Source organism: Madurella fahalii (assembly GCF_045866475.1).
Source record: "Madurella fahalii IFM 68171 DNA, scaffold_4, whole genome shotgun sequence".
Classification (NCBI taxonomy): domain Eukaryota; kingdom Fungi; phylum Ascomycota; class Sordariomycetes; order Sordariales; genus Madurella; species Madurella fahalii.
The window spans coordinates 95796-109814 of NW_027263974.1; the positions used below are offsets into that span (position 1 = coordinate 95796).

A 14019-nucleotide genomic window follows, 5' to 3' on the forward strand; every position below is an offset into this window, starting at 1 on the left:
AATTAGAACCATGCTGATAGCCCGTCACTTCATTCAAAGATCTACAGCCAGAATTTTACCATCCAAACCCAAACCCACAGTCTGAGGGCTCAAAATGGGATGCAACCACAATTCGTCAAGCCAACATGATCTGCATATTAGAGTGGTCCATATGACTGGGCCCCAGTCCGAGATTTGGGGAGATAGCAGAAGCCCTCCAAATTTATTTGGCGACCGCATCGCTCAGAGCTGGCATATGACTGACTGGACGCATTTTCCTGGTTCCCGATCCCGCACAATCCAGTGTGGTTCGGCCCACCGAATCTGACTCGTCTAGCGCATCTCCCGAGCGATCAGGAGATTTTTCTTGCGGGGACAACCTTGTTAATTTGCAAGTCATGCGTTCATCAACCCTTTAGGGTGAGACAGGGCATCTTCACCTAGCGTAAGGTAGAAAGCTCGCTCGGCCGTTGTGTGAGGTTGACGGTTGGTGACCCGCATAGGCGATGTCAATCGCCTCACAGCGAGCAATTTGACCAACCTACGGCGGAGGCCTGCTAATGATCGCCGAGTATCGTACAGTACAGCGATAAGGAGTGCACAGGAAGAGGATCCTTGCTCTTTTAGCGTCTGTTCTTCAGCTTGCGCTAAGATCGAAGATCCAGATTTTCACCATCCCAGTCTGACACCGGACTTAGTCGGGACAGTCTTCACTACAGTAATTAGTGCATGACTGAAAAGACCTGGAGAGAAGTGGGAAACGCAGTGTTCGACCGCCCGGATCTACCCACGTTTCGGTTCTGTCGTATTAAAACTTCTTTGTTAGCGAGCAAGCTCCGATCTCTTGAAATTCGAGGTTGGAGCCCTGTCTAAGGAACGCTAACAAACAAACCAGTTTTGAACTGTAACATTATCTCACTGTGTGCGCCGGCACAAGCGGACCCGTCGAGCAAGTATATTTTGTACTTTTATCGTTTTGTTGCCTCGGGAACGGACTTTATTTGCTTTGGGATAGTTAAGACACTGGCCTTCTGTGGGTGGGATGCAGTGCGCAATACGTTAGGTATCTTACCTAACACATCCAAAAGTTGCTTTAAGCTACTGAATGGAATTTGATTTGATGACCTATCGTTCCCTTTGTCGCGCCTAATTTGGAATAAGTTGCTCGTGGATGGTAATTGGAGTGTGTCACTTAATTCATCATCGGCAACTCGGCGTAATTAGTTCAGTACCGCCCTTGGACACCTTGCCATTCCTCAACGTTTTTGATGCATAGTCTAGCTTGGGACTGGCACCCTTGGCTCTATTTTGAAGCATCCCACCCTGGCACCGTACATAGTTGAGGGATGGCACTTCGCGTCTGTTGTTTACGGCCAATAAGTACTGCGCTATCTTCAGTCGGTTCCCAGTGCCGAATGTTACTGCTATTGATAGATGTGTTGTGAGTCCAGCTTAATACTATCTGACTTCAGACCGCAGGGGTTATCACCTACTTGACTAAGCATTCACGGCCGCCTGGGATGATAAGGCATCGACGCAGAGATAATGAGGGGCCGGCCTCGGGTCCAAGTATCCGTATACTAAACGGACGTTTGTTCGTAAACTGTACTCAGTAATAGACTAAAACCCTCTGCTTTGACTACCTTGGATTCTGCCGCATATCCATAGCATAAATCCCTTGCATTTCGTCCATACAGAACATCTCGGTATAACAGAGGCCCACCGGTTTCAATGGTCAACAGCGCCAACTGTTCGCCTTCATCGTACTCATAACCTCATCCGCCTTGTGCAAGGTCAAGGTACCATGCCCTTGCCCCTCAATAATCCTCAGTTCGGCATGCTTCCCCAGACGTGCCGCTGCCCTCTCCACCATAACCAGCGGGACGTTGGCATCTGCATCTCCATGCCACATGACAAGCTCTCCTTTTCTGTTAGGCTGGATCTCGTCCAGATCGAAACCCCAACGACTACCAAGCAACCTCATCTCCCATGCAATCCCTTTTCCCCCATACTTGACGCCCTCTCGGACACTCGTGACTATGGCCCTCCGGATCTCGGGCCTGGCCGCCTCCCAGGCCACCTTCTCATTCTGTCCTACTGACGAATCCTGCCGCATATCCGCCACCAATAACGCCTCCATCTTCTTCTCATCCTTGTCCCGCGCCACAGCACCCAACTGCTTGTCAATAAGCCAGGCTACAATCCATGGGAACCACGTCGCAATGCGCAGCATCAACCGCGAGGGGAGCTTCATTCCATCCGTGCCGAGAGTCGCAACGGGGTATATACCTGCGATGATTCCCAGACCCGTAAGTCGGGAGCGCGAGATGCGTTTCCAACAGGCAAATGCGTAAGGGGCGCCGCCAGACACGGCTATGATACCGAAACGCGGGATTCTGAGATGATCAACCAAGGCGAGGATGTCGTCCGGATAATCAAGCAGGGAGGCATCCGGGCGGAAATCCGAACCGCCACTTCCCGGGCGAGAAGGTGAGATAATGCGGATGCCGTATCGTCTTCCAGCCTCGGAGAGAAGAAACGCCTCGTGATGTGATGATGGTGTGCCGTGAAAGTAGAGGACCGTCAGAGAAGCGTTTGAGGCGCCGTAGACAGCGAACGCGATTCGGCGTTGGTCAGAAAGAATAAAGTACTGCGTTTCCGATATCCTTTCCTCGTCTTTTTGTAGCCAAAACATGGTAGTGATGAGCTTGCTCCGCTTGATGCAGTAGGTTAGAGCCGCGAAGAGCGCCGCTACTACGAAGAGCAGCGGGTACATGGAGTGATGATAAGGCTCCATTCGCTTCTCCAAGCACATAGCAACAGGATCACGCTTCAGGGTTAGGTTGTCATCAGTCTAAGATTGTGGCAGGTCCAGGCTCTATCAAGATCTCTCATCACTTGTATTAATGTATCTCTTCTTCAAGTCATTGAGCACGAGCAGCGTAAAATACCAAGCATTCCAGCCCCCGAAACCATTCTAATAATAAGACGTGGGGCGAGAATTGGAGGTTCGGATTGGTGTTCCACTGTGCTGAGCCGCAGTCCCGCCATCGCTCTGCCAGTCTTTGTCAAGTCGGGTAATAAGACCGGGCTGTATTCGGCCGGGCTGAAGCCCGCTGCACACCACCGGCAGTTTCCAGGGGCTGATAACACGAACGAGAATACAATTATGCAATAAAGATTTGCCCTCATTGTCAATCGAGGGACAGAGAACCCAGATTTTTCCGTTGGGATTTCTTGTGACATTCTACTACTTAGTGTCCCGCTGCGATCCGCTTCACCTTCAATTGTCCCGCTTTGTTTTAATAACTATTACCCGCGTCTGGCCAGCAACTACTTTTGACCCGTTTTCTCAAGAAACGGAAGTGGGCGCAAAAGGGCTATGAAAAAACGAAACTAGAAGAGGAAGAAAGTTAGGGAGGTCAGAGAGGTCGGAATTTCATTCCGATCCGCCAAACAATTGTTTCAACGCCTCGGTGAGTCTAAACTGTTACTATTGGACTACAAGGATGAGGCTGAGCGAACAGAAGGCAAACAAACAATGTGCCCTACTCTCCTCTCGAATCGCCAACTGGCTACAGCGAACAGGTATCTGTACATAATTAAATATGCAAGAAATCCCAACGTCTACAGCTTACATCCGAGCCTAACCCACTTCTATCTCTTATATTCTCTTAGCGACACGCACCTGAGGAGATGCGTAGGTTGCCGAGTAATTACTCATAATCAACACACCGTCCTCGAATATTTCCCTGGCGCTTCTGAGAATCAGGGCAGTCTTGGAAGCCTGCATCAAGCCCGACACTGCCGATCAAGCTTACCACTGGTAATAACCCCCACCTTCCCCCTAGTAACCGCTCATCCCCATCCCATTGGGGTTCTGGCCCTGAGTTGAACGAGAGGTACCCTCTTCCCTGGAATTCCCGTTCTGGATCTTGGGTAGCAACTCCTCCAATATATCCCCCAACATACGGACATTCTCGGCATCGCGAGGCACGACATGACCAAGACCATGGTCATACAGAGTGGCCTCCGCCGGCTCGCACACGTTAAATAAGGCAACGGCTGAACTCAGGAAAGCGTCGTCGCAGCCAAAGATGTGGAATGTGGGAATATCGATAACGACGCCAGCTTCGTCAGCGAGCTGCGCAATGATGCGATCCTTTCCCTCAAATTTCAGGGGCGGTGCGCCGGATATGAAGACTGCGAACTGTAAAACCGATTAGTCAAAGTATTCAGGGCCTTTATGGGGTGTACGTTTCAGCAGTTACCTTAATTCGTCGCGGACGACCGGTCCTCTTCTCGCGCATGGCCTCTTCGACCACCAGACTGGCACCCACCATGGCGCCTTCAGAGTACCCAATGATGGCGTCAACCTCAGGGTTCTCGTCGACCGTTTTGATTACACCGTCGAGCGCCTCGCGCCAAACTTGCTGATGCCAGTCTTCGCCTTCACCGCAGTTCTGAAACATGCGCATGGCGTCCTCAGCGTTCATACTGTGTGGCACGTACCGTATACGACGCAAACTGTCAAAATTGTCGCCCTGGCGCGTGTCTAGGAATCGATATAATGGCCGCGAGCCGAAGTAATCCTCCCACCCTTTCGGCGGTTCGACCTCGTGCGCGCCCTGGGTGTACGTGAATGTTGCAAGGCCCCGCCTCTCAATCTCCTCTGCCAAGGGCCCTAGCTGGACACGGAAATTCTACTCCAACACCTTAGCCTTATCAAAGTAATCTTCAGGGGCACTGTGTTTGGACCTAGGTCTCAAGATTAACTTGCCTTCGCACTGCCATAGGCCCCTGGGAGGCAAAGAAATCTCATGGCGAGATAGCGGCCAATTTCTGGGTTAGCTCGACGAATGGTAACCCCGACCTTCGGCGGTATGGTAAACAAAAGAGTGTGGATGGTAAGAAGCAATAGCAGAAGGCTAAAATGGGTTCAACAAACGCATTGCAAGCAATGGCGAACGGCTTGCCGAATACCGTGTCGACTGGTAGGTGGCGGGGACGAGTATTATCTATGTTATTTGAGTGCTGACGCAACTCATCTCTCTTCTGCGCATCTCTAGGAGCCTGCTACTGAGATGCATACTTTAAAGCATGTCGGCTAAGGCGACGCCGGGGCTGGGTCGGTGGATTGCGTGTGCGGTAACGCGGCCTTGCGACTTGCAAGTTGACTGCTGGGTCCGCCATCTATTTTCCATGAACGGATGCATAGTTTCCACTGCTTTATGCCGCTTGGAATCAAGGAATTACCTTCATTATCGGGGGGTCAAGGGAATAGAAACAAGTCGACCTTGTTCTTTTCCTTCCATTTCTGATACTTTGGATTCTGGTTACGTTTTGCATGATTTGTGCTGCGTGCCAGGTATTGGGACATCATATAACTTGATTAAACCATGATATTGATAATTGCAGCTTCGCTGAATGCGGATAGGGATATGCAGTATGCTGCGTTTTACTAGGTAGGCAAACTGTAGCTGGACATGTGAACAGCACGTGTCAGCGCAGGCTTTAAGGTTTGTGCCGAACCAGGCGGCCGTTAGCCGTCCCAGGAGCGTTTGTCTGACGTGTCTTGACGTAGCCTGTCGCCCGGCAAGGACAGTGTCTGTTGAAACCAGTAGTCAACAGACATCCTATCTGACTATGTTATCGCGTTTTGAGTTGGCATTGGAGTAGTCGGGCTGGTGTTACCAGCCTGTATTGCGCTGATATGGAGACTACACCCTGCTGCATTTGCATATTCTTGGTGCCCTGGTAATTTCGCACAGCCTGCTTGAGAGGCATCCCCAGCATGCTGTCACCGGCCCGGAATATCTTAGTACACAACGGGGATAAGAAATCGGGCGTAAAGTCTGATGCCTGGAACGTGCTTAGTCCAGAAGGCTGGGACTGTTGCGCTCCTAGAAATGGTGAGCCTACTCTAGGCCCAAACCACTGTTTTCAGCGCACTCACCAGGTAAGTCGCCGGTTGTGAATTTCCATTTTAACAAGATGAGCGGGAGGAAATAAGGCGAGAAGCGCCGCTACATCCTAACTGCTTAACCGCTTACATCTCACATCACCAATACGCGCCTATTATGGGTTCTCATTGCCACACCGAGTCCTGCAGCTACTCGGGCGTCGAGTGATTCCTACGGCAGATGCCTGCCGCGGTGTTCCGGTTCTCGAGATGCAACTGCCTCTCTGTTGAGCGAACGTCGAACCCAAATACATTTGACGTGCGTACGATCAACAAGCATGAATGCATCTCGAAGCTGCAAAACGCGGGCCTGCGAGGCGTGGGAAGCCGTTTGGGCATGGCGAGCGGGAAATCCAACTTCGCGCTAGAGCATATCCACGGCTACATGCCAAACGTCCAGACCCCATCGTCAACGTTTATAAGTAACCCTAGGAAGCGTTTTCCAGAGTAACGAGTTCAAACGAGAAACTCCCTTATTCCCAATACCTGTAGGCTGCCGTGTTGATCGCCATATTCTCTCGTTTGTACGACAACGTGCACCATGGCAGACCAACAACCCATGCCCATCGCTATCGTGGGCATGTCCTGCCGACTGCCCGGAGATGTGTCGACGCCCGGCGAGTTCTACCGGATGCTCTGCCGCAAACGGAGCGGCTGGTCTACGATTCCGCCTGAACGGTTTAGTGCCAAGGCATATCACCACCCCAACCCCGACAAAAAGGGTTGTTTCAACTCACAAGGCGGGTACTTCATCAGGAACGACATTTCCATGTTTGATGCCGGCTTCTTCGACATAACCAAGAAGGAAGCAGAGTCCATGGGTAAGTTACTGAAGGCTCGCTTGCATTAAACAGCCTCGCAGTTGCTAATCCCGTCACTACGCTTAGACCCTGCGCAGCGTCTGCTGCTAGAGTGCGCTTATGAAGCCCTAGAGAACGCCGGAATGCCAAAAGAGTCCGTGTCTGGGGAAAAGATCGGCGTGTTTGTCGGGGGCAACTACACCGAACACCGTTTCGGAAATCTGCGGGACTTAGACCACATCCCCAGTTTCGATGCCACGGGTAATCAGGGAGCCTTCCTTGCGGGACGACTGGCGTACTATTTCAACTTGCGTGGCCCGACGTTTACTGTCGACACCGCATGCTCCTCCAGCATGCACGCCATACACCTTGCCGTACAGAGCATCCGTGCCGGCGAGTCCGAACAGGCTATTGTGGGGGCGTCGCACCTGATTAACCACCCCGACATCTGGGTGTCCATGGCCAAGCTTCGTCTCTTCTCAGACGCCGGTAAGACCTACGCCTTCGATCATCGGGCCAAGTCGGGATATGCCAGGGGGGAAGGTGCTGGATGCTTGATCTTGAAACCGCTGGCCCGCGCCCAAGCCGATAATGACCATATCTTTTCCATCATTACACACACTGGCATCAGTCACAATGGCCGCACTGTCGGCATCGTGGCGCCAAGTCCAGAGGAGCAGGAGCAACTCCTACGCAACGTGTTAGCGGAGGCCAAGATCAAGCCGGAGGAGATCGGCTTCTTCGAGACCCACGGCACGGGCACTAAAAAAGGGGACCCCATCGAAGCGGCTGCCATTTACAAGGCTGTTGGCAGCCACTTTACGCCTCGAGGGCCCCTATATATCGGTTCGGCCAAGGCCAACGTTGGCCACCTCGAATGCGCCAGCGGCGTCGTCTCAGTCATAAAGACGGTCCTGATGCTGTACTACGGCTTCATCCTTCCCAATGCCGACTTTGAGAAGGTAAACGATGCCATTCCCCTTGATAGATGGAACATGCGTGTTGCAACGGAGCAAGCCCCTTGGCCCGGTAAGAGGAAGTACGCATGTGTAAACAACTTTGGCTTCAACGGTTCCAACTCGACTTGCGTACTCAGCGCCGCCCCACTGTCCCGCGATCTCGAGCTCGGGGGAGATGGCGGGTATAGCCCCCTGAGGCTGTTCGTTCTCTCGGCAAACGACGAAACGGCCTTGCGCAGCTCGGTGAAGAAACTCGGCATCTGGCTCGAGCAGCATGCGGAGTTGTATCAGACCACCATGCCGAGGAATCTGGCTTACACTCTCTGCCAACGGCGCTCTCATCTCCCGTGGAGGATGGCAGTGGTTGCGGGCATGTGCAGCGACGTCGCCAGGTCTTTGAACAGCCACGATGCGTCGCTAACACGTGCACCAAGTGAGGCTCCTAGGCTGGCTTTTGTGTATACTGGACAGGGCGCTCAATGGTTTGCTATGGGCCGCGAGCTACTCCAAACTCATCCGGTTTTTTTCGAAGCCATCTCACGGGCAGATGCAGCATTGCGTACAATCGGCTCTGATTTCTCCATCCTCGAGGAACTGCGTCGCGACAAGACTTCCTCCAAAGTTGGCCTGGCTCACATCAGCCAACCCATTTGCAGTGCGGTGCAGCTGGCGTTGACCGATTTGCTGGCATCGTTCGGGATCAGGCCGTCGGCCGTCACCGGCCATTCCAGTGGGGAAATAGGGGCTGCTTATGCAGCGGGCGCCCTTACTTTCGAATCGGCGATGGCGGCTGCGTACTACAGAGGTCAGGCCATTGTCGAGTTAAAGGAAAGCCATTCCAATCTCAGGGGCTCTATGATGGCGGTGGGCGCAGGCGCAGACGAGTTGGGCCCAATACTCAAGGCGCTGAACAAAGAGGGGGTTCCCCAGGCAGTGGTGGCCTGCGAGAACTCGCCTTCATCGACCACTCTTTCTGGTGACGAGGAAGCTATTGACCGCGTTGCCAAGATGTTCCAGGAAAAGGGAGTCTTCAACCGCAAGCTTTTCGTCGATGTCGCCTATCATTCACCTCACATGAAGCTGATTGCCGAGTCATACCTCGCCGACATCAGCCACATCACGGCGCCGACCGAGATGGCGACGTCTAATGTTGAATTTTACTCGTCACTCCGTGCGCAGAAGGTCAGCTTGTCCGAGCTCGGCCCTGGATACTGGGTCGATAATCTCACCCAAGCCGTCCGGTTCTCTACTGCAACGCAACACCTCTGCACCGAGCATAGCCCAGATATCCTCATCGAGATTGGTCCTCACGCAGCACTCAAAGGACCCATCATGCAGATTCTGAAGAAGCTAGGCCCCTCTGCTACCAAGACCTCGTATCTCCCCACCCTGGTTCGCGGTCAGGATGCCACACGCACCTGTCTCGAGATGGCTGGCCAACTCTTCATGCGCGGTTATCCTCTAGATTTCTTTGAAATCAACCACCACCGTGAGGAAGCCGAGAAACCTGCACTTGTGCCGTCACTATACACATACCCGTGGTCACGGCAAAAGTACTGGTACGAATCACGACTCAGCCAGCAACACCGGCTCAAGCCATTCGCACGTCACGACCTTTTGGGAACTTTGGCGGACTGGTCAAGCGAATTAGAACCAACCTGGCGCAATGTCATTCGCACTGATGACCTGCCCTGGCTGAAGGAATACCAGATCCAGTCTCAAATGGTGTTCCCCGTTGCCGGATTTGTGTCCATGGTAGTTGAAGCTGCAGCACAGCAGGCGTCCCTGAAAGGATTGAATGACTGTGAATTTGATATTAAGAACCTCAGGGTCCTAAAGCAACTCTTTTTGGCGGATACGAAGGAATTCGAAGTTCTCCTGAATTTCCGTCCTTCGGAAAATGCACAGGGCAAATGCCATGAGTTCCGGGTCTCGTCGTACGAAACCAGCCGTGGCTGGTTGGAGCACTGCACAGGCATTGTGGCAGCAGAACCGGCCTCAGGACTCCGTCACCCAGTGTCATCTGCGAAGGTGGAGGTCGACTCCCGGACAGAAACTATGAAGCGGCCTGTTAGCGAGGACGACGATACCTCATCCGATTCGGCTTCCTCTGCCTCCAAAGCTCCCTCCTCGGCGACCTCGGATGCTGGAAACTCACCAGGCACGCCGGACACTCTCAATTCCTCGGCTCCCTGGCGGCGGAAGTCTGAGGGGCTTCGCAACGCACTTGCCAGATCACAGGCAGATATTTATGGTTGCCTCAAGTCCCTAAGTATATCGTACCCCAGATCGTTCCAGACGTTGGTCGAAGTGATCAGTAGTGAGGCCGAATCAATTGCTTGGTACTGCGCCCGTGATAGCGCATCCGACATGCCAATGGAATACGAGACACCCTACACAGTACACCCATCCATCATTGACGCCATGTTCCAAATCCCGTTGCTCGATCTCAAGTCTCTAGATGCCAGCGAAGACGGCGCGGCGTACCTCCCTTCCGCTATCCGACACCTGATTGTGCGCTCGGGCTGGAGCAATCGAACAAGTCAAGAGTTCACGGCGCATTCTGCTATCGACCGAAGGACTGGGACCTATATGGTGGAGACGTTCTTGACGCCAGGGTCCGCGGCCGCATTCATTTCTATCGCTGGCGTGGAGTTCAAGGCGTTGAAGCCTACTCCTCAAGAGCCCGCAGCTCCCCGCGAGCTGTGTTTCAAGTTCAATTGGAAGCGGCTTGAAGAAGCGGAACCAAGTGATAACGATGGGGGACTATCCAAGCCCCGTGCCGCCGTGGTGATTGTCACTGATGGAGATGATGGCTCACGCGATCCGCTTGTGGCCGCCCTGGCCCGTGAGATCGAGGGTTATACGGGTAGTACACCTCGAATATCCCCGCTTGAAGCCATTCGCGACTGGAGCGATTATTTCTTGGTGCTTTCAGAACTAAAGGCACCTCTTCTGTGCTCCATCACGGATATCGGACTGGCGCAGGTCCAAAAACTGCTTACATCGGCCCCTGGCGTGATGTGGGTGACCCGAGGGGCGACGCGATTCCCAACCATGCCAAGTGCAAACATGGCTCTCGGCCTGATCCGTACGGCACGCTCCGAGAGAAGTGCAGTTGCGTCAACCCTTGACCTGGACCCCGACTCCAAGCTCGATGTCACCGCACAGGCGGCGCTCATTCGAACCGCACTCGCTCTGTCGGTGCTGTCGGCAGGCGACGATTCCGAGATGGAATTCGCCGAGGAATGCGGCAAACTGATCGTTCCGCGGATCGTCATCGATGAAAAGCTCAACTTGGAAGTCCACCGCTCGCTCGGCCCATCTGGTCCCTACCCTCAAGATTTCTATCAGCGCGGACGGCAACTGTGCCTTGCTCCCAACGTCCATGGTGCCTTCGATGACCTGTGCTTTGAAGATGCTCCGTCGTTGCCACTCGCAGATGACGAGGTGGAGATTGCTGTTATGGCGAGCGTTCTGTCACAGGACGACATCGCAAGCTGCGGAGGGGGTGACAGGAACCGGCGCATCGCTCGCAGCTGCAGCGGGACAGTAGCAAGATTCGGACATAATGTGCGCGGTATTCCGGTCGGAACGAGGATCTGCGCCCTTGCAGAAGGTCGATTCGGCACGCACGCTAGAGCGAGGTTAACTAGCATAGCTGTCATCCCGGCATCCCTTAGCATGGAAAGCGGCGCATCCATCCCCATAGCATTCCCCGCCGCCTATCACGCGCTTACACATGTTGCAAAACTTCGTCCGGGCGAGCGTGTTCTCATCCAGCTGTCCGGGCCTGTCGGCGTGGCTGCCATCGAGGTGGCGCGATACCTGGGTGCTAGCGCCTATGTCCTTGTTCAGAGTGATGAGGAAAATGTCGCAGCTAGCAGATCGGGGGTGTCTCTCGACCGCATCTTTGATGCGCGCAGCATCTATCTCCGCCGACAGCTGGACGAGGCAACACAATGTGAGGGAATGGAGGTGGTTCTCACATTGTCCGGCATCGGGACGACTAAAGCATGGGAGTGTTTGGCAGACTTCGGGCGCTTCGTCGAAATCCGCACGGCTGACTCTCATCCCAGCACCCGAGCGGAGCTGGGTGTCAACGCAACCTTCACCTCAGTGGACATGGCGAGCATCGCTGTCGCACGCCCGCAGGTCATGCAGATGACGCTCAAGGCCATCATGGAGAACATCGAGTCCGGCGCTATCACACCACTTGCGGCAGCGATGATTATCCCTGTGTCTAAACTACACGAGGGACTTCAGATAGTGCGCGAGGGTGTCGTGCAACCGGTGGTGGCGGTTGCAAGACCACATGATCAAGTGAAAGTGAGTAGATTCGGACAGGTGGAGGGAATGGAATGCTAACACTTGAGCCAGGCTCTACACCATGTATCAAAGTCAATTTTCCGTCGCGGTGGAACACATGTGATTATCGGCGGAACCGGCGGACTCGGCCGATCCATGGCCAAGTACATGGTTGAGCACGGCGCACGTAACATCGTGCTGGTCTCAAGGAGCGGTGGCGGCAAGGAGCTAGTTGAGCAACTCCAGCACGAAACTCAATGTACCGATGCCCGTATCGTGGTGCTGAAATGCGACGTCAGTGTCGAAAGCCAGGTATGGCGGCTGGTCGGGGATTGCGCGACAACTCTGCCCCCGATCTGCGGTGTGATTCACGCCGCGATGGTACTCCGGGTAAGTCAGGGTCCGCTGCTCCCAGGAAACCCAAGCTTACGGGTGTCAGGATGGCCTCCTTGAGGGCATGACATACGAAGACTACGAACGAGTCATTCGCCCGAAGGTATGCGGTGCCTGGAATATCCACAAGGTCTTGACCGCATACTATGCTAGGCTGGATTACTTTATTGTTCTCTCTTCTGCGGCGGGTGTTCTCGGGAGCCGTGGCCAGGCGGCGTACGCGGCGGCAAATACCTTTCTCGACTCGTTTGTCCAGTTCCGGGTGCGCAATGGTCTTCCGGGCACAGCACTCGACTTGACTGCAGTGACAGGAGCCGGTTATCTGGCCGAGAATGTAGAACGGCAAGAAGATATTATCCGCAACTTTGGCAACGAAACTATCAGCGTGGCCGAGGTCCTTGCCCTGCTGTCGGCTGCCGTCCGCGGTGTGTGCGGGCCGCAGTGCCTGACAGGGTTGAGGCTTCATTTGGGCACCGACAGCCAATGGCCATACTATGCCAGCGACCCCCGGTTCGTTGATCTCAAGGCCGAGTGCCTTGCTAACGCCGAAAGGGAAGGGATCGCGCCGAAGCAGGCCGTATCGCCCGGCAATGCATTCCGTGCTGCCAAGTCGGACGAGGAGGCGGCAAACATCGCAGCTAAGGGGGTGCTGGAGAAGCTATCCGAAGTCCTGACCATCTCCATCCAGGATGTGGACGTGGCCAGGAATATCACATCGTACGGCCTGGATTCACTGACAGCTATCGAGCTGCGCAACTGGATTGCCAAGGAGCTTCGGGCTAATTTGCAGATCCTGGAGCTGCTGTCAAGCGGAACCATCCACGATCTTGCTGCGCTCATCGTCCAGAAGACGAGGACCGTGTGAACGGTGTGATTGAGACAGACATTGGAGACCGGCACAAAAAGCGTTTGCGAGCGCGTGGAGTTTATAAATGTAGTCAGGGATTGTCATCATTACCCATCAGCTAGATTGCTAAACTGATGTTAGAAATATATCGCTCAACCGCATTTGGAGTTGTCCGTGTGTTCATTGGTGCTGGTTCGCATATCCCACTGCGAGTAGCTGTTAATCGAAACTTCAATTCTTGTAGTTGAGCAAACAGGCAGTAATTAGGTCCAGATTGGTCGGTTAACTTGAGAACGTTGTTGCCAGACATTCAAGAGGACTAGACTTATTGGGCCAAAATATCAAAGGAATCGGGCTCACATTTTCTTTCTTTCTCCTTTTCCTTCCCCCTTTGCTTTTCTGTCTTGTTGAGAAGTGCCGCGGATGAGCTCGCTGCGTGGCCAAAAGCCAGCCATGCCCATGTGAAGTTAAAAAAATGTCAAGGTCTTAGATCACAGAGAGAGCGCGAGATTACTGTAACTACCTGACAGTACCATAAATTTTCACATGCTGCATTGTTCAATGGCAGGTGAAGCGGCCCACTTTAGGTACTGTATTGTACACCTGTCGGGTACTGTTTGGCCTGGGCGTGCCAGGCGCAGCTGAGGCGCCGGATTTGTCTGGGCGACGTCACCGCTCCCAAAGCGCGCCCCACCCCTCCACCATCACCAAACCGACTTTCCGAATCCCGCACATCGGTTGCGGCTTGCGAAACCCAGTCTATGACTCGAG

General features: G+C 53.7%; 3 protein-coding genes across 3 annotated transcripts; 1 reads left to right on the forward strand and 2 right to left on the reverse strand.

Annotated features, from left to right (window-relative positions):
- Nucleotides 1-1714: 1714 nt before the first annotated feature.
- Nucleotides 1715-2794, reverse strand: MFIFM68171_07040 (Putative hydrolase YcgS; the record flags this gene model as incomplete). Its single annotated transcript, XM_071062460.1, has 1 exon — nucleotides 1715-2794. One exon carries the CDS (start codon nucleotides 2792-2794, stop codon nucleotides 1715-1717), a length of 1080 nt encoding a protein of 359 aa, XP_070918561.1.
- A 1032-nt stretch (nucleotides 2795-3826) lies between these two features.
- Nucleotides 3827-4801, reverse strand: MFIFM68171_07041 (Serine hydrolase domain-containing protein; the record flags this gene model as incomplete). The annotated part of the gene is made up of 3 exons (XM_071062461.1): nucleotides 3827-4189; nucleotides 4251-4682; nucleotides 4760-4801. 3 exons carry the CDS (start codon nucleotides 4799-4801, stop codon nucleotides 3827-3829), a joined length of 837 nt encoding a protein of 278 aa, XP_070918562.1.
- Nucleotides 4802-6482: 1681 nt separating this feature from the next.
- MFIFM68171_07042 (Polyketide synthase) lies at nucleotides 6483-13266 on the forward strand (the record flags this gene model as incomplete). The annotated part of the gene is made up of 4 exons (XM_071062462.1): nucleotides 6483-6762; nucleotides 6829-12029; nucleotides 12081-12398; nucleotides 12448-13266. 4 exons carry the CDS (start codon nucleotides 6483-6485, stop codon nucleotides 13264-13266), a joined length of 6618 nt encoding a protein of 2205 aa, XP_070918563.1.
- Between the last annotated feature and the right edge of the window lie 753 nt (nucleotides 13267-14019).